The following is a 27,866-nucleotide window of genomic DNA, read 5'->3' as shown; positions in this document are numbered from 1 at the left end:
AGAGGCTGTTCTTTGTCTATGGGACCTGGAGCTAATATCATAAATTACTGTTATCTGAATCATTTTTCATTATTATGTTTAATTTGACCGACTGAGATAAGTTTGTGTAAATTATCTGCACATTATGACTGATCGGTAACCACAATTGTTAAGAGTAGGTGTTTGTAGAACCAGCTAAAAATCTCAGGTTGGTTATGCGTGAGTAAGTCGAGAAGTCTGACCTCCTTCTCTTTCAAAATACCTAGCAGCTCCAAGTGCTCGAATTTCATAGACAGACTAGTAGTTAGATCACAGACTATGGTACCTTGTATGTATAACAACTTCAAAATAAAGATTAATCAGTGTTAAAAAAGCAGATATTAGTGGTAAAGATCAGTAGACAGTTCAGCAGACCTTTGAGCCTCATTAACCTTCCCTTAGATCTGATTCACTCCATGTCCAGTCCAATATCTTTTACCGACTCTTATCCAATTACACAGGCAAATCAACCAAAACACGAGCTTGGTTTACGAGTTTGGAGAAAGGGGTCGTTTACCTCAACACTGTAAACCCTGACAGATCCTGGCAGATACCAAAGCCCCTCCCATGCCAATCTGTAATCCACCAGTTGGGGCAGACACACACAACACACATTTAATCTGTGGTCCACCATATGGCCCGCTGCTGGGGGGAGGAGGGGCACTCAAACATGCTTAAATTCTGGTAAATAAACAGTCAGATCCTAGTGCATCCATGTTTACGTTTCATTCCAATTTGACATTCGCAATGGGCTATAGAAAATGCACAACCGGCTATTCGCGTGGGACCCAGCGACGTCTGGTAATTTGAAAATTACCACTCCACCTCTGGAAAAGCAAAATAAATTTTTCTATTTCACTGACACTGCCACAGAGATTGAAAGGGAAAAGAACAAAAGGAAAAAGAAGCGATAAAAAAGGAGCACAATTACAACAACAAACACTGAGATGTCTGTGTTTGGCGAAATATAGTAGGTCATTTGTGGCAGAGTTTTTACTTTACAAATTACAGACATGGTGCATTCGTACGGGATTAAGTTCACCATCAAAGGTCCACTGGCAGAGGCGGTGCTACCATTAGGCAAAAGTGGGCGGGTGCCTAGGGCCCCCAAATCTAGAGGGGCCCCCAAACAATTGCTCTCAGTAGCACTAATATCAGAGGCCTCAGAGCAATTAGATTTTCTCTCAATATGACATTAAATGAGAATAGGTTACTTTTAATGGAGCATGAGGTTGACAGGTGGATTGGTGCAGTGTCGGCAGTGATGCTGTATCGAACCATTGTGGTGAAGAGGGAGCTGAGCCGAAAGGTGAAGCTCTTGATTTGACGGTCAATCTACATTCCTACTCTCACCTATGGTCATGAGCTCTGGGTAATGGCCAAAAGGACAAGATTGTGGATACAAGTGGTCGAAATGAGTTTCCTCCGCAGGGTGGCTGGGCGCTCCCTTAGAGATAGGGTGAGAAGCTCAGTCACACGGGAGGAGCTCGGAGTAGAGCCGCTGCTCCTCCACGTCGAGAGGAGCCAGCTGAGGTGGCTCGGGCATCTGTTCCGGATGCCTCCTGGATGCCTCTCTGGAAAGTGTTCCGGGCATGTCCCACTGGGGGGAGGCTCCGGGGAAGACCTAGGACACGCTGGAGGGACTATGTCTCTCGGCTGGCCTGGGAACGCCTCGGGATTCCCCCGGAGGAGCTGGAGTAAGTGTGCGTGGAGAGGGAAGTCTGGGGGGCCCTGCTCAGACTGCTGCCCCCACGACCCGGCCCCGGATAAGTGGAAGAAAATGGAATGGAGGTTACTTTTAAGCAATAATAATAAGCAAAGTAATAATAATCATACGTAATGGATGTAAACAAAAATGTAATTGTACTAGCAAAAAATAAAACTCCTTTCAGTTCTGGTTATCTAGTAAACTACCTCCATAATTCAAATAAATAGAGCTGTACATATCTCAAGAACAATGGCAAAAACAGACAATAAATATATTTAAAACAAAAAAAAATGCATTATACTGAGGTCCCCAAACTCAAGTTCACCTAGGGCTCCCAGATTGTTAACTCTGCCACTGTCCACTGGTAATACTAATCCCCTGCGAATACGGCAGAATTTGAATTGTAAAAAATAATAATAATATGAGCTTCTCGTTGTGGGGCAAAAGTGCAAACCATTCTGCCACTGTGCATCCCGGCTCTCGACTTGCGATCTTCAGATGGATTATTTATAGCCCCAGCATAGGCAGAAGAATGAATCACACGGACTCAGAGGGAATTTTAAACAGTGGCAGTGTCTTTTCTCGTCATAAAATGATCATTCCATGTACAATAATGAAGGAAAAAGTAAGTTTGCTGTGCTGAATAATGTACAGAGTAGAGCTGGGTATCATTAGGAAGTTGCTGATACAATACATACCTCGATACAGTGAGCTTTCGATTCAGATTCAATATGATTCGATACGATACATTTCAAATTGATTCAATACAGTTCAGTAAAAAATAAAGGCTAAATCATGGCTGTGATACTTAAAGTCTTCGTTAAACCACTTCTTGTGCAAAGTTCATTTGAAACACAAACATTTTTAATCATCAAAACTGTGAAAATGTCAAATGTGTTGCATAAATGAGTTTCCTTCCTCTGAACAAGCAACAAAACTGTAGCACTGTAACAAAATAATTTAGTAAAATATACAAAAAAAATACTCTTGGTGAAATATCAATTCAGTGGTCCAATGCTGTATCATCACATTAAACTACGGATCTAACAATAACCGAAATATCGTGATATCGTATCGTCAAAGTTCTCACAATAATATCGTGGACCATCACAATATATCGAATAACAAGTTTCTTTGCTTAAATTAAGAGTTATGGTGCAGCAAATGCTAAAAAAACAGAGGGAACTACATAGACCATGATCCTTTGTTCCATTTCAGTGTAGACTACAAGAAGAAATAACAGTTCTAAGCACTTTTAAGTTCTTTAGATTAAGTCTTGTCAAGGCATTTTAAGAGGAAAAAGTCGCATATTAACAGTTTTGTTAGCCTCCACAAAATATCACAATAAATATCGTACCGTGAGATGTATATCGTGAAAATATCGTACAGAGAGATTTGGATATTGTTACATCCTTAATCGTGAGCCTCCCCACCATATCGTGAGCTTTCCCACGATATCGCAATAAATATTGTACCATGAAGTTCATACCGTGACAATATCGTATTGTGAGACTTGGATATCATTACACCCCTACATTAAAGATCCGATATTTCGATATTTCAATATTTTTGCACACCCCTAGTGCAGAGTAATATATATTTATTTAGTTTACAGGTGATTGGTGGTTGTGCTTTGTTCCTTGTACAGCACAATATTTGTAAAATTCTTTCCCGATAATGAAAGAAACGTCACTTGACATTTGAATTTACATTTGAGGCTGTGAATTACAATATTTATAATTTAAAAGGGCCATTTTACGCTATTTTCTGATCTATGTTATAATGTTGTTTCCTCTTCACAAACATACCCAGAGTTGACAACTGAACTAAAGATAAAAGGACGCTGTGAACTTGAAAACAATCTCTTCATAACACAACTCCAGGTCTGTTTTTGACACGGTAACATTCTAACATGTCTTAAAGCTCACAAGAGTCAATTTTGTGTAATGTAGGAACTTTAAGAAAGCTGCCTAACCTGATTATTTCATATTAGTCCATAAATAGGAAACCATAATAGATTAAAACCCACAATATGCTTCAACCTGACTGCGTAATGCTAAACCAGATCAAATTATGTAAATCGGGTTGGACACGCTTGTAAAACCACAGGGGGCAAACTTGAATTAATGTCCCTTTTTTATCTACCGATTTTTATTTTTTATTTTTTCTATGAGTTACACACAGAAACAGAAAAGGCTATAACACAGAAGAGAGACTTTCAGGCAAGTTGCTATGGAAACAATGGTTTGATAAAGTTGTCTTTGTTTTAAAATAACAAATAATATCTGCAGAACATTTGCATATTAATAAAACAAGCTCAATTTCATTATGTAACAAAATGAAAGGATTAAAGTTTAATTCCAAAGCTAAATGTGTTGTGTGGCCTCATTAGCGCAGTTTTGTGTAACCCTGATAAAAATAATTAAGAAATGATATCTCTTAAATTAACAAAACTTTGTTCATAAGAGTTTATGGAGTTCCACAGAGTTCAGTTCAGGAACCATTTTTGTTTTATACCCAGTAGTTCAACAGGAGCTCAATTGGTAGCGCGTTTGTTCACTGATCGGAATCCTGCTCTCGACATAAACATCATCGGCTGAGTGGTCATGCTGTTGTTGTGTCCTTGGACAAGACACTTAACCTACCTCACCCCAGTGTCTGTGTGCTGAGACTGTAAGATGAGATGTGCAAGAGATTTTTTTGGGAGTCGCCAGTCGCTGTCCTCCTGCACCTCGGACTGGAACACGCTACAAAAACGCAGACAAGTCCAACAATCTCACTAGAAATTTGAAGACGTGTTTTGTATCATTTCTAATCTTCTGGTAATTATTTTATTGACTATTTTGTTCCAATATTGCTGGTTCAATTGAATGTTGAAAAGAAAAAGAAATGGGCTACATTTAATGTCCAAATAGGCGACTTATGGATCCTTTTATTGCTGCTTCAATGTTTTTCATTGTTTAAAACTTGAGTAATACTAATTGTTCAGAGAGACACGATCACTCAGTCAACAATAAAATATCCTCATTAATGTTCAAAAATGGTCATATCCAACGTTATTTTGTGGTTTATGAATAATGTCTATTGACTTGGGTCGCGAAGGTTTGTGACTTTTAAAATACGGGTCCCTAGAAAAAAAGTTTGGGAAAGCGTTGTAAAAAAAAAAAAGCTGTAGAGGTAGAAAAGTTGTATAAAAACGTGACCATTTAGTGTTGTCGTGATACAGAAATTTCAGTTCAATTTTGATCCTAAAGAATAGACTTGATACTCAATACTGATTCCAATACCACACTGATTATTGACTCTTTAGACAACAGAATGTGGTTTTCAACATAAAATCTTAATACTATATACCTGTGTAATCCTGCAGTTGTACAGGCAGCTTCCATAGTGCTCCGTGGGCGTATACTATTATATGTGCTCTTACACTTGCTCCGATACAGCTCTAGATCATTCTAAAGCTATTCAGGAAAGGTTCATTTCTGTCCTGTGAATATGACTTTTTTATAGGGATATTAAGGATGTCCAAATATCTCGATACGATATTTTCGAAAATTTGCATTTACGAAATTTGTGGAGGCCAACAAAATTGTGTATTTGCTACTTTTTCCATTTAAAAGCCTTGAGAAACCCCTTGGTACTGTTGTGCTTAATAACAGTTATTTCTTCAGTATTTTCTTTCAGTTCTTTCTGCACTGACAACACCAAAGGATCATGGTCTATGTAGTTCCCTCTGTTTTTTTTAGCTGTTGCACCAAAACAATGTGATTTGATATATTGTGATGGCCCATGACTAGGGTTGGGTATCATTAAGAAGTTGGTGATACGATAACCTTGATACATAGGCCTCGATACGATACATATCTTGATACAGTGCACTTTTGATTTGATACGATATATTTCAAAGCAATTCGATATGGTTCAGTAAAAAATAATGGTTAAATCATGGCTGTGATATGATACATATCTTGAAACAGCGAGCTTACGATCTGATACAATTCAATAAAAGCTAAAGACTAAATCATGGCGGTGATATTAAAAAGTCTTTGTTAAACCAGTTATTGTGCAAAGTTAATATGAAAAAAGCCAATTTTGCTCATCAAAACAGTGAATATGTCAAATGTGTCGCATAAATAAGTTTCCTTCCTCTAAACAAACAACAAAACTGTATCGCTGTAACAAAATAATTGAGTGAAATATACCAAAAAATACTCTTGGAGATATATCGATACAGCAGCCCACGATATCGATACTGTATCACATTAAACTATATGATATTTCAATATTTTTGCACACCTCTACCCATGACATTATTGAGAGACTTTTAACGATACGATATGACGATATTTCGGTTATTGCTACTTTTTTAGTATCAATACTTGTTCAAATGAGTATCTAGTTTAGATTTTAGTTTCAATATGGATTAGAATCTGCTTTTTGATACTTTTGCCAAACATGATACCTAGTTTGAATGAAGTAAAAATCTTAAAGAGGAATATTTTCAGTCTTTCTGCAGCCTATGATAGACCAACAATGAAAACACCGCAGACAGGTCGTGTATCAACTAGACAAGCACCTAAATTCACAACAGCGGTTTCTTTGTGACATTTTCTTGTCTGACAGCCGCCCGGAAGATGTGCAACCTCGTGCCAATCCTGCTCGCACAAAAGAAAATGTGGCATATGTGGAAGGATAGCTCACCTGCTTAAAATAGCAGCCCAAACACCCACAAAGCAGCGCAAAAGATGAGACGGGGATGGATCGGAATGAGCAGCAAAAACAGTGGAGAATAATACATGGAGTAGTAGCGATGAGTCTGCTCTGAAAACACTCGAATATAAAAGCTCACACGAACGCAGTCCCCGGGTAGTAACACTCATATCACACCTTTGCACCTTCTCAAACTGTCAAGAGTTCAAACTACGCATTCTGGATTTATATTATCACGACGTAACTCAAAGCATGTCAGTTGAAAATTGTCTACTATACTCTATTTATCTTTGCTTCAAAAAGGCGTTTAGCCCGTCCCAAATCCCAAATCACACTGAAATGAAATTAACTAAGAATAAACAGGGTTACTTAACTACAAATAGAGGATTGAAGGTTGTAAAAGTGCAGTGTCTGTATAGATTTAACTAAATGTGATTACGTCTTCATGGCAACTAAAGGACAGTTTAATCAAATAAAGATTGAAGAGGCCCGTGCAACAAGACAGACACATCTGGAGCTGCAATGATCATACCTATGTCCATTTAAAGATTTTGAAGAAATCTGGGAAATCCAAATTATAAAGATCCCTGATGTGATCCTTGAATAAACACAGTGTCCCATTTTACGGAACTAACAAACCAACTCACGCTAACCAAATGACTGCCATATCTGTAGACTTTATAGAGGGATTAGCACACTACATCACTCTGCTCTACTGCACATGTCATTTGCAGAAAGAGTAAGTAAGTAAATAAGTAAGTTTTCATTTATATAGCGCTTTCCACAGACAGATTTCACAAAAACATTTTACAGATCATTGTTCACTTCATAACCGATGGTGGTAAACTACTATTGTAGTTTAGGCAGATTACTACTGTTGTGTAGTAGGCAGACTGATGGAAGTGTGGCTGCCAATCTGTGACATCGGCCCCTCCGACCACCACCAACACTCACACACTCTACTATCATCTTAAGCAATGTACGTGAAGTGCCTCGCCTAAGGACACAATGGCCCTTTTTTTTTTTTTTGCCACTGGCTGTGGCTCCTGATTTTCCCAGGTCTCCCATCTAAGTACTAACCAGGCCTGACCTTGTTTAGCTTCTGAGATCTGACGGGATCAGGCTTTGACAGGCCGGTATAACCACAAAGAGCCGCTGCCATGTCTTGTTGTGCTGTTGGATGCACAAACCGTTTTGATAAAAACAAGAAAAAGTGCAAGTTTTACAGAATTCCATCAACTCACACGTCTTTCAGGGCAAACAAGAGACATCTTTGGTTACGAGCCAGAAGTGACTGAAACAAGCAGATGATTAAAAATGCACTCATCTGCAGCGATCACTTCATATCAGGTAAACGTTTTAGCTGGTCAGCATCGCCACTTTTATAAACACATTTATTCAGTCCTACATTTATTGTCGTCCCTCTCTGTGTAACTGCAGCTGTGAGCCTCATCATGTTAGTCTTAAAATGTTCGTATTAACCCGCTGCAGTTTTTTTTTTTTTTCCCCGTAGTTTGTCTGTAAAAAAAAAGTCCTATTCATAATATCGAGCCTGGCTCCAAATTAGCATCACGAGCTTAATGTGAGTGGCACTGAACGCTACGGGTGACATCACACTCGCTTAGTCCACTTTTTTTTTTATACAGTCTATAATTATACCATGGCCAGCCCATAGTGGATTCTCCTCTTTTGGTCGTCATGGCGATAGGAGCGGTGTCTCTCATGTGCTCGTGTCCCATTGCACCACTGCACTCGGATTATAAAATCTCTAATCCAGGATTTGGTCGATCCCACTACACAAACAGGAATAACCATCAATGGGGCATCACAGCGTGAGGCCGAATGTGAGCCAAGAGATATTAAAAGGCCGCTGTCTGCTAGCTGGAGTAAATAAAACTTAATTTACTTATTTTGGAATATATTAGATTTCTCTGCAATGGGGTTCCACAAGGGTCAGTCCTGGGTCCATAGTATTTCAGTTTACACCCTGGAAGCCTGCGCTTTACCTAAACTGCATTTTATTTTAATAATTTTGCAAGTATATAAGAGCATGTGACCACAGCATGTTTGTGTTTGAACATCATATTTTTTTAATCCATCGATGGTCAGAAAGGAGGTGAGAGGAGGATGTGACCGGGCAGGGATTATAAACTTGCTGCAAATATTTCTCTCAGAAATTGCATAATCTGTTGCATGTAGAGATTAGACATAGAAATAGATGTGTGATGTTGCCAGCAGAACAACTACTGCTGTGATGAATGATGATGGTCAGGGGCAGGGGGGTATCTTAATAGTAATGGTACTAGCATTAAATAAATATATATCCAACAAAGCCAATGTTACTCTCTTGAAATTTATAAGGCCCATATTACCCTATTTTCTGATCTATGGTTTGTTTTATTCATGCATTTGCCACAGAAATCCTGCATATTTAGGCTGAGTTCTTCTCTTAAACTCTTGTGGTATGGTAAAATATGCTTTTTATTTGTACAGGGACAGTAAACAACAATACATTAACCAAAACAGACGTCATAGGAAAGATTCTAGTGCCAGGTTAAACCATGAATGCTCATTTAAACCTGTAATCCCTGAGGTGGAAATACTAAAATACAGATTCAGTGAATATAAATAAATTGACCAAACCTCTATTAAAAACAGATATACTTAGGGTTACAGTGTTGAAATACTATTCTAAAAACAACATACACCAGACACATGCACTCTTTTGTGGTAATTCAGGATGCGCTCCACTGTGTTTTTAAACTCCATGCACCTTCACTTAGATTATTTCAGTCTTGGAATTGCCGATCTCTACTGAACAAAACGTAAAAGGTAAAAAAACTACCTCTTCATGACATCAGACAGTCTAAAAATGCAGCATTACTGAAACGTGGATGAAACAAAACACAACTCCAGGTATATTTATGATGTTTTAAAGCCCACAAGAGTCAATTTTGCATGAATTAGGACCTTTAATAGATTTGAACATAAGACAAAGAATTTGTGATATAACAAGCTACACAAACCAGTGGTGAAAGCACTTTCCCATTGAATTTTAACGTGAAATTTTGAGTATATCACAATGATAATTTAACACCATCACACCCTAAAACATCAGTCCTCAATGTTTTTTAATTTAGTTAGTAAATACAGCGCGTGTTTCTTTTTATAAAATCCAATTATCTTCATCATAAAACCTATTTCCAGCTACATGTCTCTAAATAATAGCTCATTATCGCTCCATTGTTCTCCGGACCTAAAAGTTATTACGCTGAAAGGTTAAACCTCCCTGCTCTACACGATGGACGATTAAAATGTGCGTGAACAAATATCAAATGGATTACTGCTTCAGTGGGACTATGAAGAAGACACCGTGTACCTCTAGTACCACTTACAAGATAGACATCACAACACAAAGACAAGCACGACTGATATTTGGCTGCTAGTTGAAGGCACTGCTCTGTCTAAAGTTACTCAAGACTAAACTTTTTAACACAATCTGACCATAAAGAACTGAGTGAAGACCGCCACACACTACAGGATGTTTTAAAACACGCGACAAAAAGTGAACACCAAAGACACGGGGAGAATCTTATGAGACTTAAAATCTCTGATTGCAAAGACTGCAGCGGGAAATGTCTGCGGACCACAGGATATAAAATTGGGAGGGTGATTGCGTCAGCTGTTTCTTGTCTACAGTAAAACCACTCGCTCTGAGACTCTTAAGTGTTCAAAAGATTAGAGCTCTGCACTTTTAGTTTAGATACAAGACAAAATTGTGTTATTATTTGTTAAATGTGTACTTCAGATACACTATCACTAATCTGCAGCTTCACCTCGATCCGTGTGTTGTGTGGATGTAAACAGACACACGTGAGGAACTAATCTCACCTTTTTTACTTTTAAATAACGCCTCAAACTGGATTAACAGCGCTGTTTTTCAATACCGGGTGTCATAATTTGTGGAGGACAATTTCTATGCTTCTAATACAGACGAGATGCTGCAGTTTAAATGTACAGATTTACGAAAAGTGAGTAATAAAGTCTCATTATCGTCTGTAGAAAAAACAAAACTGTGGCTGTTTGCTGCAGGCGGTCCTATCAGAGGGAGAAGGTAGAGGGTGCTCTTCGAAAAAGGGTCAAAACTTTAAACACAACAGAATCCAGGCACTCCAAAGAAGTAAAAATTGCACAAGGAAAAATATAGTTAAAAAGCCTTTATTTAGATGATTTAAAGCCAACATATTTCAACCAAACTGGTCTTCATCAGGGCTAGACATTAGATCATTATTTTCACTAGTTCCTGAACTCTGTTTTATTGGCTGTTATTGCACCGTTGCTGATGTTTGGTGGTTATAATCTGACAGAGCAGCTCAGAGTCACACTGACACACACGAGGAGCACAGCGGCTTGAAAATCGCACCTGAGGACACAAAGTCGGGGAGAAGCAAATCACAGCCAAAATCAGACAAATTCTCTTGTAGTGTGTGGTGGCTTTAAGCTGGAGCTACAACAGAAGAGCTGATTTGTGCTGTTAAACGAAGTCCATCTCAAATAACATCACTGTCACAAGCTGGTTAACTTTACCAACACGTTTTCAGTTCGTCACTTCCACCTTTTTGTTGAAAATCAAACACCTAATCACTATCACCACACTTGTACTGATCACACGCTCCTGAAAATGTGCTCTTAAATCCATTTTGTATTATTTCTAATCATTCCACGATGTCACTGCAAAGTATCAGTAGCGAGTATTGCTGGATTAGTGGTAATATTATGTCATTTGTTTGAAGGAGGAGGTTTACAACAGCCCCAGAGAGAGAATAGATGAAGTGAAGCTGGTTATGGAGATGGAAGGCACAGCTGGTGGAGCAGTGGGTGTCTGGACCAATTTTTCAGCAGTTATTTGGATGCTGGAATGAGAAAATTATCCGTAATCATTCAGGTAGCTATATTACTGTGAAAGCCTGCCGGGAAACACAAGTGGAAAAGTTTGCATACTTCTCGTTCAATTGTGAAATGTACTGAAGCTGGTAAATGTTGGTCGCTGGATGAGATTTAAATAAAAAAGAGAAAAACAAGAGGTGCATGGACTGGAAATAAAAACAAAAATTATGTTGTTGCTTAAAGAGCTATTAGATTTGTGAGATTTATTTTTATTTGAACTTTTATATACCAGAAAGTATTAAGCGCTGTTGATCCTGTACAATTTGAGTTGTGTTCTGTTTTTGGCTCAATAAAAATGTTATGACTAAAGCGCTATTAGATTAAGTTAATATAAAGTGTTGGCATTCGGTTTCAAAGGGCACAGCTACAGACAAATATAAAGTAAATATATCAACTTATCTAATGTAGCAGTATCTTTATGGTTATCAAATTCCAGATTACTATACACTAGGGGTGTAACGGTGCATGTATTCGTGCAGACCCATTTCAGTACGGGACATTCAGTTCGGTGCAGGTTAGTGCACGAGTGATTTCGCCCAATTTGTGTGTGTTTACATTCTGCCATTACATGTGCAACTACACAAAAGCTCGGCTTTGATTGATTGTGATTGGGGTGACAGTGTTTGCGCTTTACAGTTAGAGCAGCCGCTTTGACAACAATTGCCCCCCGACTGTCCCCCCCAATTTAGAGTCTGAATCTAGGACATCTAGGGTTGAAATCGAGGGTATTTTCAACTACTTTGGACATTTTAACTGCAGCAGATCTGCACTTACTGTAGACAATGTGGACAAGTTGTTTTTTTCTGGCCAAAAATATGAAGATTGAGTAAAACTTCATGCTGGAACTGTTAGTGCTGCGAAGTTTTGTTTACTGTTTACAAGGAATTTATATATATATTTTTTTATAATATTTCATACATTTGTTGCTTATTTGAGAATATTTTATTTAACTTATTAGTATAAACTATAAGCAGCACTTTGCATTTATAATGTTAAAATAAAATGTTGGTTTAATAAACACACAAATAAACAACAAGCAAATGGTTTTTCATTTTGTTCTCATACTGCACCAAAAATGAACCGAACTGTGACATCAAAACCAAGGTACGTACTGAACCATGATTTTTGTGAACCATTACACACCTACTATACACACATACAGATGTAATATTAGCCCAATAGTTATGGTACTTTTGTGTGTTATAATGTGTTTCCTCATCAAACGTTACCTGGAGTTGTTTCATTCACACATGTTTAACACACAAATCCTGCATATTGAGTTCTTCTCTCAAACAAAAAAAAATAAAAACTCCACTTTGTGATGTCGTGCTGATACAGGAAGAGCATTTTGAGCTTTGGAGATGTAAACAATGTAGGATTACTCAAACATGTGTGAATCAAACTAACCACAACTCTAGGTCTGTTTTTGATGAGGTAACAACATTATAACATGTCTTAAATCTCACAACAGTAACATTTGCGTCATATAGGACCTTTAAATAAAACCATATGCATCTTTATCTCGGTTTAGAGGGTGAAAAAGCACTGAAAACGCAGCATGGATGATTAATGGTGACTGCTTACTGTCACATCTTCCCTGTATGAGGAGGCACACTGTGAACCGGCCTTGGAGCTTTGGACTGAAAAAGTGAGTGCGCATTCACTTCAAGAGCCGTTCTGCTGCAGTGTGGACAGCAAGAAAAAACAGCTCAGAGAAGCAGTCGGGGCAGGTGTGTTACTGAATGTACCGCGGAAAGAAAAAAAAAAAAAAGCGCAATACACGAAAAGTCAAAAAGCTGCCGTGCATTTTACATTTTACGCAAGACGCAAAGGTGCAGTGGCTGTGACGTTATTGCGGCACCGGACAAAGCACGAGCTGGCTCTTCATATTGTTTGTATAGCAGAACAACGCCAACATCAGCTAAGCCCACACCGCAAGACGTAATGATCGGCTGGGATTTCTGCCAAAGACTATTGTAACTAGAGTGTTTAAATACAAATTACATGCTGCGGCCATCTGAGCCCGGCGAGCGCGAGGCTGCCCTAAAATGACCCGCAGAGCAATCAATGCAATCATAAAAATGTTACAGGCACAAGTGTGTGAGGTTTAAAAGGAAGAAAATCCGCTGTTTAAAGCAGACAGAGTTCTTATGAGGATAAATAAAGAAGCTGTGGCCTTGTTTTTGCTGCGGGAACACAGAGACACCTGGACTAGAAGACAAGAGAGTTGAGAGTTGTTGCACACCATGTTTTTATCACAAATTATGATCAGTATAATTGTGCATTATCGTGTTGATTATGCAGTTTGAAAGTTATTATTTAGTTTAGTTCACTAACACAGCAAGAGGACATCGTTCAGGTAAAATTCTAAGTACCAAACATGCACAATAGTTAAAATCGTCCAGCTAAGTTAGTCTGGACCAAGTCTAAGTTCCAGATCTGGAGCTGGGTCCCCGAGCGCTGCACTGCAGTCGCTCACTGCTCCTGACAGGCTGCCGCAGTGGAAGTGAAGGATAGACTTAGACTTAGACTTACACAAACTTTACTGATCTACAACGGAAAATTATTTGGACACAGTAGCTCACACATCATAATAAATATAATAACAAAGAGAAAAAATACAAATGGTAATAATATACCTCAAATAAGGCATAGTTATATAAATGTATATGTATGTATATACGAAATCACAGCTTTATACAAGGAGAGGTCAAATACAGATCTATTTCCTTTCAAGAAAGTATAAGCAATGCAAAAATACTACTTTTTGAATGAAAGGATAAGAAACAATGACGTAAGAAGTGTCAAGCCAACTTTAAATAACAGACTTTATGAATAATGACTAGTATATTTGCTTATATTTATATTTGTTTTCTTTTTGCTGCTTATTTAGAATGTATTATTACCATTTATATGTTTTATTCTTTGTTATTATATTTTATTGTGATATGTGAGCGACTGTGTCCATATAATTTCCCTTGTGGATCAATAAAGTTTGTCTAAGTCTAGGGCTGGGTATCAGTAAAAAGTTGCAAACCTCCATACAGTGCACTTTTGATTCAGTAAGATATATTTCAAAAAATAAAGACTGTGATACTAAAAGTCTTTGTTAAACCACTTCTGCCGATTTTAATCATCAAAACAGTGAAAATTTGAAATGTGTTGTATAAACATGTTTACATCCTCTAAACAAACAACAAAACTGTAGCACTGTAACAAAATTATTTAGTAAAATATATACAAAAAATACTCTTGGCAATATATCTATACAGCAGCCCACAATATCTGTATCGATACTGTATCATCAAATTAAACAATACGACATATCGATATTTCAATATTTTTGCACACCCCTATCTAAGTCTAAGTCTAAATCTAAGTACAGTTTGTATCTTTAAATTGAAGCAAGGAGTCTCACTAATCAGACTAGAAAAGCACTCAGAGAGCGCAGACCTCCGCCAAGGACTACAGTCCCCCTCATATTAATTGTGTTTTCCATAAATATTTGTCTCGTATCTTTCAATTTGGAATATGAAAGAGGATCCCATTGTCCATCCCTGAGTCAAATTTCATGGGGTTTGGTCAATAATTAACTGAGATATTGAGAAACAAAATTTTTGGCCCCATTTACCACAATGTTAACTAAAATTTCAAAGTGATCCAGAATCCAGGATTTCTTCTGGATCACCCCCAAAATGAAATCAGTTCTTCCTTTTCACATTTCCAACAAATCCTGAAAATTTAATCAAAATCGGTCCATAACTTTTTGAGTTATGTTGCTAACAGGCAAACAAACAAACAAATAAACAAACAAACAAACAAACACCGGCAAAAACATAACCTCCTTGGTACTGGAGGTAAATATATATTTAGTTTTGTCATATCTGGTGCATTGCAACAGAAAGCTTTCTCTAAATAAAGGTAAATAAAACGACTATTTGGCTGATCTGGTTCTGAATAGGTAGCCTGATTCACCAGACGGTTTCACTTCATGGAAACCGTCTGACCTCACAGCGTTAGGATTCGTTCGCTCGACAGTAGGCGGGTACTTTTTTTATTTAACCAATCGCTGCTATTTGGTCGTGACATATGTAATGCTCCAAATCCCGTAGGAAGAAGGGCAATAACGTCTTTCCCCTTGATAAAATTCACCAAACATTCTCTTTGTTCCAGCTTTAAATCATCGATGTCGGGAATCGTTGCCAACACTGAATGTCTGTCTTCGTCTACATCCATCTCGATGCTTTGTTTACTGTTGTGCTGTTCCACAAAAGGGACCCAGACAGACGCTTGAATGTGACGTCATAGCTTCACAGCTCTTCACTGATTGGTCAGTGCGTGGTCTACAACTTCCGAGGTTCTTGCAACTCATCTAGTGTATTCTGATTCCTGACCTAGTCGCTGGAGAGAAATGAAATTGAGCGGAGGCACTAGATGACGCCGGCCTGGCTACCGAATGGACCCATCACAATAACAAATTTGGAAGCATTATATTTTGCTACAGAGAAATACTCCAATAAAGGACAATATTGAAACCACTTTATGCCAGTGACACAAAGAAGGATTATTCCAGGAGACAAATTTTAAGTAGACATATCATTAAAAAGCCTGAGCGGCAACAAATAAACCGCAGAATGAAGCGATAATGGGCCAGAGAAGTCAACAACTCAAAACACATTACAACAAAAATAACAAAAATCTCTCCACTGAGCTCCAAAAAAAAAAGCTTCAGCTTTCATACACTGACCAATAAGATGATATGGTAAAAATCGTGAAAGGCATAGTTCTGAAATGTCTTTGTAAATCGTCAAGAATGTCCATTTTAAGCGCATTTCAACACCTACAGTATTAAAACCGGACAAGCTTAAACTATTCTATCCAAGCTTTTCCAGAAGAGGGGGCAAAAAAAAAAAAAAAAATCCGTCCAACATCTGTCCACCTTTCCGACCTGCGCGACACCACATGAAAACCAAGACGGCTCTTCTCACACGCAGCTCATGCAAATCCTCTTTGGGTTGACCTTTGGAGAAGATGAAAAACGCGAACGCCAGCTACGTGTAACCACACCCGCACCCGCACCCGCACACTCCCTCACCCCTACAGTACTCTCCATCTCCTACTGCTGACATAACACAACATCGCATCCGTGTGTTTATATTTCATAACATGTGAGCCGGATGTTTCGCCAGCCCTTCCGACACTTCGCAGTATTAACGCGACGAGGGGTTAATTATTTCGTAACAGCAAATAAATAAAACAGCAGTGTTGGGATGTAAAGGTCGGCCATGTTGCTCAGGGCAGGAAATCCAACAAATTGAATCTATTAATCACGTTTGGATGTGTTTGTGCGGGGAGAGAGGCCGCGCCATAATCCATGTGATAATCTCCATCAGTCGATATTACAACGGGACCCTTTTGGACGAGCAGGTGAAAATGTGGGATTAGAAATGTGTTTTTATGGCTACTATAAAAGAAACAAGCGTGATTACGTAGATTTTATGAGGGTTATAACACTGGTATCAGCAGAGAGAAAAAGCTTGTACACAATTTGCTGACAAAACAATGAGGGAATTGAATCTAAGGTTGGATACATGACAAATAATAGCTACACAACTGCACTAATGCTTTGGACAAATACAAAGATGAATGGAAAAACGTACCAAGAGAGAACCCACGGATGGATTAAGATGGTTTCTGAGGATGATTTACCAACCAATTTTAATCGAGCAAATTGTTCCTCAAACATGTTCAGCATTTTCAAGCAAAAAAACCAAAAAAATAATCATAATTTTTCACATTAAGGATTCTAAATTATTACAACTCACTAATGTTATGTACAAATTTATATGTTTAAAGTGCAATGTTTTCTGTTTGTCTCCATGGAGATGTTACTGATTTGTCTGGAATGTTCCATGGTATGACATTAAACATTTAGCATTTATTCATTATGACTCAAAAGTAAAATCTCCACAGATCTGAATTGTAAAGCAGCTCAGTATTGTAACCTGATTGTTAGGGCTGGGTATCATTAAGAAGTTGCCGATATGATACATATCTTGATACAGTGCACTTTCGATTCGATATGATATATTTCAAATCGATTCGATATGGTTCAATAAGAAATAAAGGCTAAATCATGGCTGTGACACTAAGAATCTTTGTTAAACTACTTCTTCTGCAAAGTTCATATGAAACATAAACATTTTAATCATCAAAACAGTGAAAATGTCAAATGTGTCACATAAAAAAGTTTCCTGCCTCTAAACAAGCAACAAAACTGTGGCGTTGTAACAAAACAATTTAGTAAAATACACCAAAAAATACTCTTGGCGATATAGTGATACTGCATCATCACATTAAACAAAACGATATATCGATATTACACTGCTTGTCTCCCTCTTGATAGATAGGTTTAATCTATATTATGAAACAATCTAGACAAAGCAATTACATTTACAAGAAGACAAGCAGGTGGTGGACCCTACATTAGAAATGTACACACTTTTAAATACTAAAGTGCTAATACTATTTGCACGAGCTCACTTGATTAACAAATTCCACAACCAAACCTAATTTTAGGGGTGTGCAAAAATATCAAAATATTGATATACTATATTGTTCAATGTGATACGATGGGCTGCTGTATCGATATATCGCCAAGAGTATTATTTGGTATATTTTACTAAACTGTTTTGTTACAGAGCTACAGTTTTGTTGCTTGTTGCTTTTTTAGAGGAAGCAAACTCTTTTATGCAACACATTTGACATATTCACTGTTTTGATGATTAAAATGTTTGTGTTTCATATTAACTTTTAGAGGTGTGCAAAAATATTGAAATATCAATATATCGTATCGTTTAATTTGATGCTACAGTATCGATATCGTAGGCTGCTGTATCGATATATAGCGAAAAGTAATTTTAGGTATATTTTACTAAATTATTTTGTGTAAGAGCTACAGTTGTGTTGACAGTTTCAATGTTTTGATGAGTAAAATGGCTGATTTTCATAATAACTTTGCACAAACTTAGTAGACTTTTAATATTACACTCACAGTATTGCACTTTTTTTTTTCACAAACTGTGTCAGATCAGTTTGAAATATATCGTATTGAATCAAAAGTGCACTGTGTCGAAAAACGTATCGTATCGAGGCCTATGTATCGAGGTATGTATCGTATTGGCACCCAGCCCAATTAACTTTGCACAAGAAGTAGTTTAACAAAGACTTTTAGTATCACAGCCATGATTTTACCTTTTTTTATTTTTTTTTATTGAACCATATCAAATCAATTTGAAATATATCATATTGAACCAAAAGTGCACTGTATCAAGACATGTATTGTATCTTCACCTATGTATCGAGGTATGTATCGTATCAACAACTTCTTAATGATACTCTGCCCTACTCAAACATTTGGCATAACCTTTCAGAGCGATCCCGAAGCAGTCCCTGGATGTGTACTCTGAGCTTTAAAACCGACTTCCGGGACGCTTTATTAGAATTATATCGGCCCCCCGCTATAAGCCATCAGAGTAAAGTCATGGAGCGTGAAACTACTACAGATACAACAGGCAGTGCAGCGTGTGTAGAAACGTGACTACAGTAGTGGATATCACAGGTTACTCGAGTTCATTGTGACTGCGCTTCTGCACGGCGATGGGGGTGATAGACGGTGATTGAAAGCGATTGATGAGAAACGCGGCAGTCGCTTATAACACTGGAGTGTGTCTGCGATGACGAGGAGACGAGCAGATGACAGGGCAGATCCTTCAGGGCTGGAGGAGGAGAAGAGGACAGGCAGCAGACAGCAATAACAGCGGGAGGACGGCTCGAGGCTCGCGAGGTGTTGTGTTGTTTTGAGCGAGAGATTGGTCAATCTGTAATGAAGTTTAGATCAGGAAAATACACCTAAGGAGAGAAGAGGTGACGATGTTCCCTAACACCTGCCTACATAATATTAGTGGCTATAGTGCAGACAACTTAAGCTTGTAATCGGTCCATTTAATAATATTTAACTTGTCTTAGTCCAATAATGAGATAAGAATCTTTCGTTGCTAGACCAGAGGTTTCAAATGTTTTTTTTAATAATTCCTTGTGTTTAAATCATTATTTGGTAGGAATGTGACAATAACCGAAATATCGTGATATCGCATTGTCAAAGTTATATCAGAATATATCGATTTACAAGTGTCTTTGTTTAAATTAAGAGTTATGGTGCAGCAATAGTTAAAGAAAAAGGCAGAGGGAACTACATAGACCATGATCCTTTGCTCCATTTCAGTGCAGACTACAAGAAGAAATAACCGTTTTAAGCACTTTTAAGTCTTAGTTCTTTGGATTAAGTCTTGTCAAAGCATTTTAAGAGAAAAAAGTAGCAGATTAACAGTTCTGTTAGACTCCACAAAATATCACATGCCTCTTTACACGAGAATGCTTGTAGGTAAAAATGACAAAATATTTTATCAGAAGTGCCTTTTGTTTAGACAGTGACGGCGTTTTTGGGGCTTAAAAACGCCAAAATCTGAAACCACCCTCCAGAGTGGAAAAGTTCAATGCGCTGCACCGTAGTGTTTCCGTCTACACTGCCCAAGATGCAAAACTCTGGTCAGATCTGCTCACGCTGCGTACACGTTTACGTCACATACATACAGTACACAGAGATCTGGCATGCATATCCAGTCGAATTCCACACATTTTGCATCACTGTATGCACGCAGATTTCCTCCTGAAAAGGCTCGTCTAAATGCAGAATAAAAAGTGAAGACGCGGCTTTTGCGTCTTCTGTTCAGACTGTCATCATATAAACGTAGTCGAACACTGGACTCCTTAAATGTTCGGAATTTCATTATGGGGGTGGAGCTTAGCATTAATTTTTTTCCATTTTTTAGCAAATGTTTAATTTTGACCTATATATCTATTTACGCTTACGTCACAAACCAGGAAGACATTTGGAAACATGCAATGCCCGACAGTGTAGTTTCCGACACTGCGCTCGCTGACTGATAAATGTGATCAAACCCACTGAAGTAAATGTGATCAGTGGTAAAATGAAGACTGAATATGTATGTTCTGTTTGGAATCATCTTGAATTTGGCGCCTCGTCTCTTCTAATCGCATCACTGAGGTACGGTTGTAATTGTTGATTAGCCGAACATAACGGAACACTACAGTGACATTTACATGAAGAAAACTGGGACATTTTCTCATTTCTCCTAGATTTTGTCAGACTTACTACTGCGTACAGAGCCTGCCAGAAGTTGTCATCGCATGTTTCCAAACATCTTCCTGGTTTGTGATGTAAGCGTGACTAAAGCCTATTATTTCACTATCAGCTAAAGTTAAGTTTAGAGTTAAGATTAGATTTAGGTTTATAAACAGTTCATTTGGTTTAATTTAGGGTTTAGGGACATCGAACGCTATTTTCACCCATGCAACAGAATGCTGAACATTTTGGGAGTCCCACAAATACACAGGATTTGTAAGCAACATCATGTTTAATTATATGAAGTAGACCAGATTTTTGCAATGCAGTCAGTCTTTAAGATAATAACAACAGTATACACCTACTGTATTTCCTTTTCTAAGACATTTTACTGCCATATTTGTAATATTATATACAGTATTTGCAATTAGGGGTGCACAAAAATATTGAAATAACGATGTATTGTATCGTTTAATGTGATGATACAGTATTGAGCTCGTGGGCTGCTGAAGCGATATATCACTAAGAGTATGTTTTGGTATTTTACTAAATTATTTTGTTATAGTGCTACAGTTTTGTTGTTTGTTTAGTGGAAGGAAACTCTTTCATGCAACAACATTTGACATTTTCACTGTTTTGATGATTAAAATGTTTGTGTTTCATTTTAACTTTGCACAAGAAGTGGATTAACAAAGATGTTTAGTATCACAGTCATGATTTTTTATTCACCCGTATTGAATTGATTTGAAATATATCGTATCGAATCAAAAGTGCACTGAATCGTGATATGTATCGTATTGTGGTCTATGTATCGAGGTATGTATCGTATCTGCAACTTCTTAATGATACTCAGCCCCATTTGTAATGACAGAAAGCCTGACTCAGCAACGCATGAGACGAAAGCAAAAACTGTAAATAGCGATGGTGATTCTGGTGTCAATAGTGCAGCAAAAACTTCATCTGAACAGGTTTAAAATGCGATCTAGGACTTTAATAACGAGCAACTTTCAGCCTTAATGATAACTGCATGGATTATGATTTTAGATGACATTTTATGAGGGAGCCCATCACTTTTCCAGAACATTCTTTGTGTCATATACGCTGATCACAACACCAGACTGACTAACAAGTACTCCAAAAGCAAAAAAGTACAGTAACTATCACAGTAACATGAATGATTTTTGAGTGACTTTCATTAATAACATGACATTTCCAGGTTTTCCACCTGCTTGGATTTAACAATGGCAATGATTTGGACTTGAGCCAGTGCGGGACAAGATGAGAGTCCAGGTGAGTCCACGGGTGAGAGAGCTGATTGATGAAGGTGACATGGCGAGAGATGGTGGGTGGCAGTGGGTGAGATGGGTGCTATGGGGTGCCAGATAAAAGGACGCCTCTTCTCCGCGGTCCCTGTCTGTACCTTGCGCTTGCGTTCAGCCCTCTCCCTGGACCTCCTCCTCCTCTCCCGGGCTTTCTCCAGCGCCTTCTGATCTGGCGTTGGGTCCATCTCTAACCGGGCTTTCTTAATGTGAGCCGCAGCGTGCGCCATGGCTGCTCTCCAACCGTTTACCGTGTCCTGAGAATTCTTGAAAACGAGCAACTAACGCATCTCAAGGTTAAACTCGATGGAAGTTGCTCGAGCGCTCTCCTCCACTCTGCCGTCTGGCCAACTGCATCCCGAGCACGCACGGGTGGGAGAAGGCATACCCAGGCGTGCAGAGGTGGGAGCTCTCGGCCAATCGGAGGGGAGAGACGAGGAGGAAGCCACGCCCCCTTGCTTCCTGAAGCAATGGGAATAAACCTGGTCTTTGATTTGTATTATGCACAAGAGGATTATGAAGAAAAAAACATCGGGGAGGGGGCACACGGTGTGACAGCGCCCCAGAGTGTCCTTTGTAAAAAAAAAAAAAATCTGGCAAAAGGAAGGCGCCACTGTCCAAAAAGTCAGAGGGGGAGACAGTGCAAGGATGGAACAGTCCTATAGCAGATATTTGAGCTTGTAGTCATGGAGAACACGTGTTTAAATTATGCTGGTCTAAAATTATCTCAGCGGTGTTATGGAAAACTGTGATTTATTATGACTAAAAAAGAGAAAAAAGATTGCGAAGCTACAATATAAGCACTGTCCATGGTGCTGGGATTTGCACACTAACTAAATAAATCTACATAACACTTCTGTTTTCAATAATAAAGTAAATTTTGACCAATTTAATGCAAGATAAAGTCAAGAAAATGTAAAGTATAACCTATATTTGGTCAACAATTCGCGTTATATTTAAAATTAGGATGCAATTTTCATATGTTATCGCTTTAGTTCCAAAAATGTGGCAGTAATTTACTCAAAAGTACGCATAAACTCGCTCTTAATAGCAAAAATAATATAAAAAACAAATGCAAAGACGTATTTAAAGCAATATCAGTGTTCGCCTAGTAGTTTCATTGGCTATTTTCATTTTTATCCGCATTTTTATCAACACGTCGACCATTGTACTCCTCATTAAAAGTTAAGTCATGTCCTCTGACTAGACCACAGACCTTTCCAGTATCTGCACACACATAAATATAAATTAAGCGTACATTCACGTTCACCACACGCTAGGACTGCTGCGTTATTACCCAAATGTGCATTAAAATCTAACAGCAATGCGCAGAATCGAAATTGTCTTGTCTCCTTTCTAATCAAATCCTCCTTGAAGACTGTGCAAAGACGTCCACTGCAGTGCTACTACAGCCTCACCCTTCTGGATTTCTGGTCCTGTGGTGCCACCTTATGACGGCAGTGCGAATTGAAGTCACGTTGCACTGTTTTGGAATTTTGTTTTGTTTGTTTTAATCACTGACATTGTAAATCTAAGTGAATATTGTTGTTTATTGCTCTTATTAAAGGTCCTGTATCACACAAACTGACTCTTGTGAGCTTTTAGCCATGTACCTCATCAAAAACAGACCTGGAGTTTGTTTTTTTTCTTTCACACATGTTTGAGTCACCGTTTATTATTAGTCTGTCTACATCTCTGAAGCTCAAGATGCTCTGTTCCACCTTGTGATGTCATGAAGTGATAGTTTTCAAGTTAAAACCCACATTTTCACCTTTTTTACATTTTTTTTAGCAGAGACTGGCACTTCTAGGACTGAAATCATCCAAATGATTCTAGCGAAGGTGTATGAAATTTAAAAACACAATGTACAACAACACTGTACAACTTCTTTTATTATTACCACATGACATCACAAGGTGGAACAGAGTGTTTTCAGTTTGAGAGAAGAACTCATCTGAAATCTGCAGGGTTTGTGTGTTAAACATGTGTGAATAGGGGGGTAACAATATCCAAGTCTCACGATACGATATCGTCACGGTATGAACCTCGCGGTACGATATTTATTGAGATATTTTGAGGAGGCTAAACAGCTAAAACTGTTAATATGCTACTTTTTCCTCTTAAAATGCCTTGACAAGACTTAATCCAAAAGAACTAAGACTTAAAAGTGCTTAGAACTGTTACTTCTTCTTGTAGTCTGCACTGAAATGGAGCAAAGGATCATGGCCTATGTAGTTCCCTCTGTGTTTTTTTAAGCTATTACTGCACCATAACTCTTAATTAAAGCAAACAGACTTGTGATTCGATATATTGTGATGGTCCATGATATTATTGTGAGAACTTTGACGATACAATATCACAATATTTCGGTTATTGTTACATCCTTAAGTGTGAATGAAACAAAACACAACTCCAGGTCTGTTTTTGATGAGGAAACAACATTATAACAGAAATCAAAAAATAGCGTAATATGGGCACTTTAGTTATGCCAGTCTTATAAGAGAAAGGAAGGAAAGGAAGGAAAGGAAGGGCTTGAATTCTCCCTGATAACAGAGGGTTTCCTAATCTGATGGTCTTAGAGTGATTAGCAGACCACCAGCTGCCTACGTGGGCTTAAATCTGAGCGTTAGTCTATAGAACAAAGAAAACCTAAACATATCACCATACCTAGACATAGTCAGTGGTGGAAGAGGTACTCAATTTTTGTTAAGTAAAAGTACAGATACCAGGGCAAAAAAACAAATCAAGTTAAAAGTAAAAGTATCTTATGAAAAAAATCAACTTAAGTAAAAGTACCCGCTTAAATATTTACATAAAGAGTACATTTATTAATTATTCATGTATTTATTTAAAACAAGGGCACAGAAAACATTAAACTCAGAGAGAAAAGATGCTCCGTGCCAGATTTAACTACAAGCTCCTTTCCATATGCAGTCCTCGGGCAGGTACAAAATACATTAAGGAAACTATATATTTCTATACTACATTTCATCATTAACAGTGTCTCCTAAAAATAACCACTATCCAATTCAACAGTAAACATTAAATAAATAAAGTAAAAGTATTTTGCGCAGCTTGAAATGCAGTGATTTTGATAAAGATTTGTGCTGAATTTAGCTCAATAGAAACGAAATGTATCATCTTTTTCCCCCAGCTTTTTTTAATTTGTATATTTTTGTTTACTCAAATTACAAATGTGTTAAAATAAAACCCTAAGCTTGTTCAGCAAGTCTTAAACAATAATAAAACATTACTTTTCAGTCCTGTTAAAAATGCAGTGGAATAGAAAGTATACTAGTAGAAACCTTCTCTCAAATGTAGTGAAGTAGAAGTAAAAAGTATCACCTTTAAAATGTACTTATGTAAAGTACAGATACATCAAAATTATCCTTAAGTACAAGTATCTCACTACTTTTACTTAGTTATACTCTAGAACTGGATATAGTGAAATCAAGATTCATACAATTTGACAGTATTGTTCAATAATGTAAAAATTACGTCACAAAAAAAAGTGGATTGACATTTTTACATTTTATATATATCAATGCAAAATGTAATCGGGACAAGAAAGCAGCTCAGACACAACAGACCGGAACGAGGCTCACTGAAAGTACACTAGCGATGACCTTTGACCCCATGATTAGATCTTGTTAGTGAAGGTAATAAGTTCACAGGGAGGAGAGGGTCAAAAGGAACTGCAAACCCAAACAAAACAGCGACGCAAATACTACAAGTCCTCATTGAATACAACTACAGTACATCCTAAAAATACTACGGCCACAAAAACTTGCTTCTAATTTCTGTTTCTGAAAATGTAAATGGATCTATAATACACAAGTCTGTAGAAGTTACAAAATCCTATGGTAAAAAACTGTAAACAAAATAGTAGTATGACAGTAGTGCCCTCTAGTGGTGTCACAAAGCAGGTGAACTTATCTGAGCAGATCAGTGCATCGTCAGAGCAGAAACCCCAGTGTGTCCAGGTGAAGACTTACCTAAAACACAAGAACAAAAATCACATTAGTATAGAAATTTATGAATATTTGAAAGCATGTTTCACTGCGTCTGTCAGGTTATGGTATTCATAGACAAAATGACTGAACAACAAAGCACAAATGGTTTTACAAAATGAAAGATTTTAACTAAAAATATCAGCAGTCTAGTCTCTACTACACAAATAGTCCGCATTTAAAACAATAAAACTGAAATCAAATAAAAGCATGTAGCAAAACTGACATATAAATAAGTAGGAATCATAAAAAATCATTCAGAAAACAATATCTAGGTAACTTAAAATGACTTAAATTAAGAACATCTGACTTTATTTGAGTCGATTCAACTTAACAAGTAAAATCATTTACCAATGGAATAAGTATTTTTTCCTTAATTCAAGCAACATTCAATTTTGTTTCTTATTTTAAGTGAAGAAAGTTGTTTGTTTCTTTTTTTAATTTTAAGTGTAGCCAGATGTATTTTCATATTTTAAGTACAAAAAATCTTATTCCACTGGCAGATAATTTTACTTGTCAAGTGAAATTTACTCAAATCATGATAAAATATTTTCTAACTTGACTAGATTTAGTTTTTTGCAGTGTAATCAATCATGGGTAATTGATATATAAACTATAAACAACATATCTGTAGTTGTATTTTGTATTTTGACAATCGTAATTATTATCTGGGCTATACAGTCTCTAAAACACAGATATAACAAACACCTACTATAACTGTTTTCTTTTCCCAATAATGCATCGAGAAGACTTCATTTCACTTCAGTCATCATATTTTATTTTGTTAAAAATATGTTTAAAAAGTTGTAATATAGAACACAGATAATCTTTGTTTAGTTGACTAATCCAAAAAAGCAATATTGTTAACTACAACTATCGATTACTAAAATAATCGTTAATTGCAGCCCTATTAAGAATCATTTTTAAAATATTGAAAGACACAGAGGATTAATCCAAACAAAAATACACTGTATAGTCTAAACAAAGTATATTCAAACCAGTTTTTTATAAATAGCAACACTGGTATATATTCTTTTCCTCATATCATAAAAAGCGATTGTTTTACAAAGCATCATATTAAACACTTTTAAACTAGCAATATGCAAAATAACTTTTATAATGAAAGCAAAACATTGATATACGATACATTGCCAATGCAATACATATCTCGATACAGTGAGGTATGATTTGATACGATTCGATAAAAACTAAAGGCTAAATCATGTCTGTGATACTAAACGTCTTTGTTAAACCACTTCTTGTGCAAAGTTAATATGAAACACACACATTTTAATCATTAAAACTGTGAAAATGACAAATGTGTCACATAAACGAGTTTCCTTCCTCTAAACAAGAAACAAAACTGTAGCACTGTAACAAAATAATTTAGTAAAACACACCAACAAATAATCTTGGGGATATATCGATACTGTATCAGCATATTAAACGATACAATATGTTGATATTTTAATATTTTTGCACACCCCTATTGTTGATGAGTCGATTACTAAAATAACTGTCAGTTTTTAAAAATATTGAAGGAAAACAAAAATACACTGTATAGTCTAAACATATATTCAAACCACCATTCTTAATAAATAACAAGACCGGTGTGCATTATTGTTTCAGAAAGTATCACAATAAACAACTTTTAAACCAGCAATACGCAAAATAACTTTTATAATGAGAAGAAAACAATGACATATAGTACATTTTTGTTTGTAATTTGTTTTCCCCTCAGCATAACCCCAGACATGAGGGCACCAAACTCTCACCTCAACACCTTCTGCGCGTATAATTAACCGCACGTACCCCTGAGTATGACACAAACCTAGACAAAAAGCCGCCAAAACCTGCCCCATCACCACCGTCCTACCCCTTGGAGCCCAATCGCTTTATCCTTGGGGCATATCCCGAGACGCACAGGCCCCATTAACCTGGCCTCACCC

General features: G+C 37.3%; 1 protein-coding gene across 1 annotated transcript in view; it reads right to left on the bottom strand.

The window, feature by feature from the left end:
- Positions 1-22,137, bottom strand: part of ank2b (ankyrin 2b, neuronal) — a 127,837-nt gene extending 105,700 nt beyond the window's left edge. The window contains exon 1 of the mRNA XM_055156129.1: positions 22,009-22,137. Within this exon, the coding sequence (XP_055012104.1) occupies positions 22,009-22,137 (129 nt within the window). The remainder of the gene's footprint in view (positions 1-22,008) is intronic.
- Between the last annotated feature and the right edge of the window lie 5,729 nt (positions 22,138-27,866).

The sequence above is a fragment of the Boleophthalmus pectinirostris genome, unplaced genomic scaffold (assembly GCF_026225935.1).
Source record: "Boleophthalmus pectinirostris isolate CB_2022bp ecotype Guang Dong unplaced genomic scaffold, ASM2622593v1 HiC_scaffold_20, whole genome shotgun sequence".
NCBI classification, from domain to species: Eukaryota; Metazoa; Chordata; class Actinopteri; order Gobiiformes; family Gobiidae; genus Boleophthalmus; species Boleophthalmus pectinirostris.
This window is presented reverse-complemented; position numbering and strand designations above follow the sequence as displayed.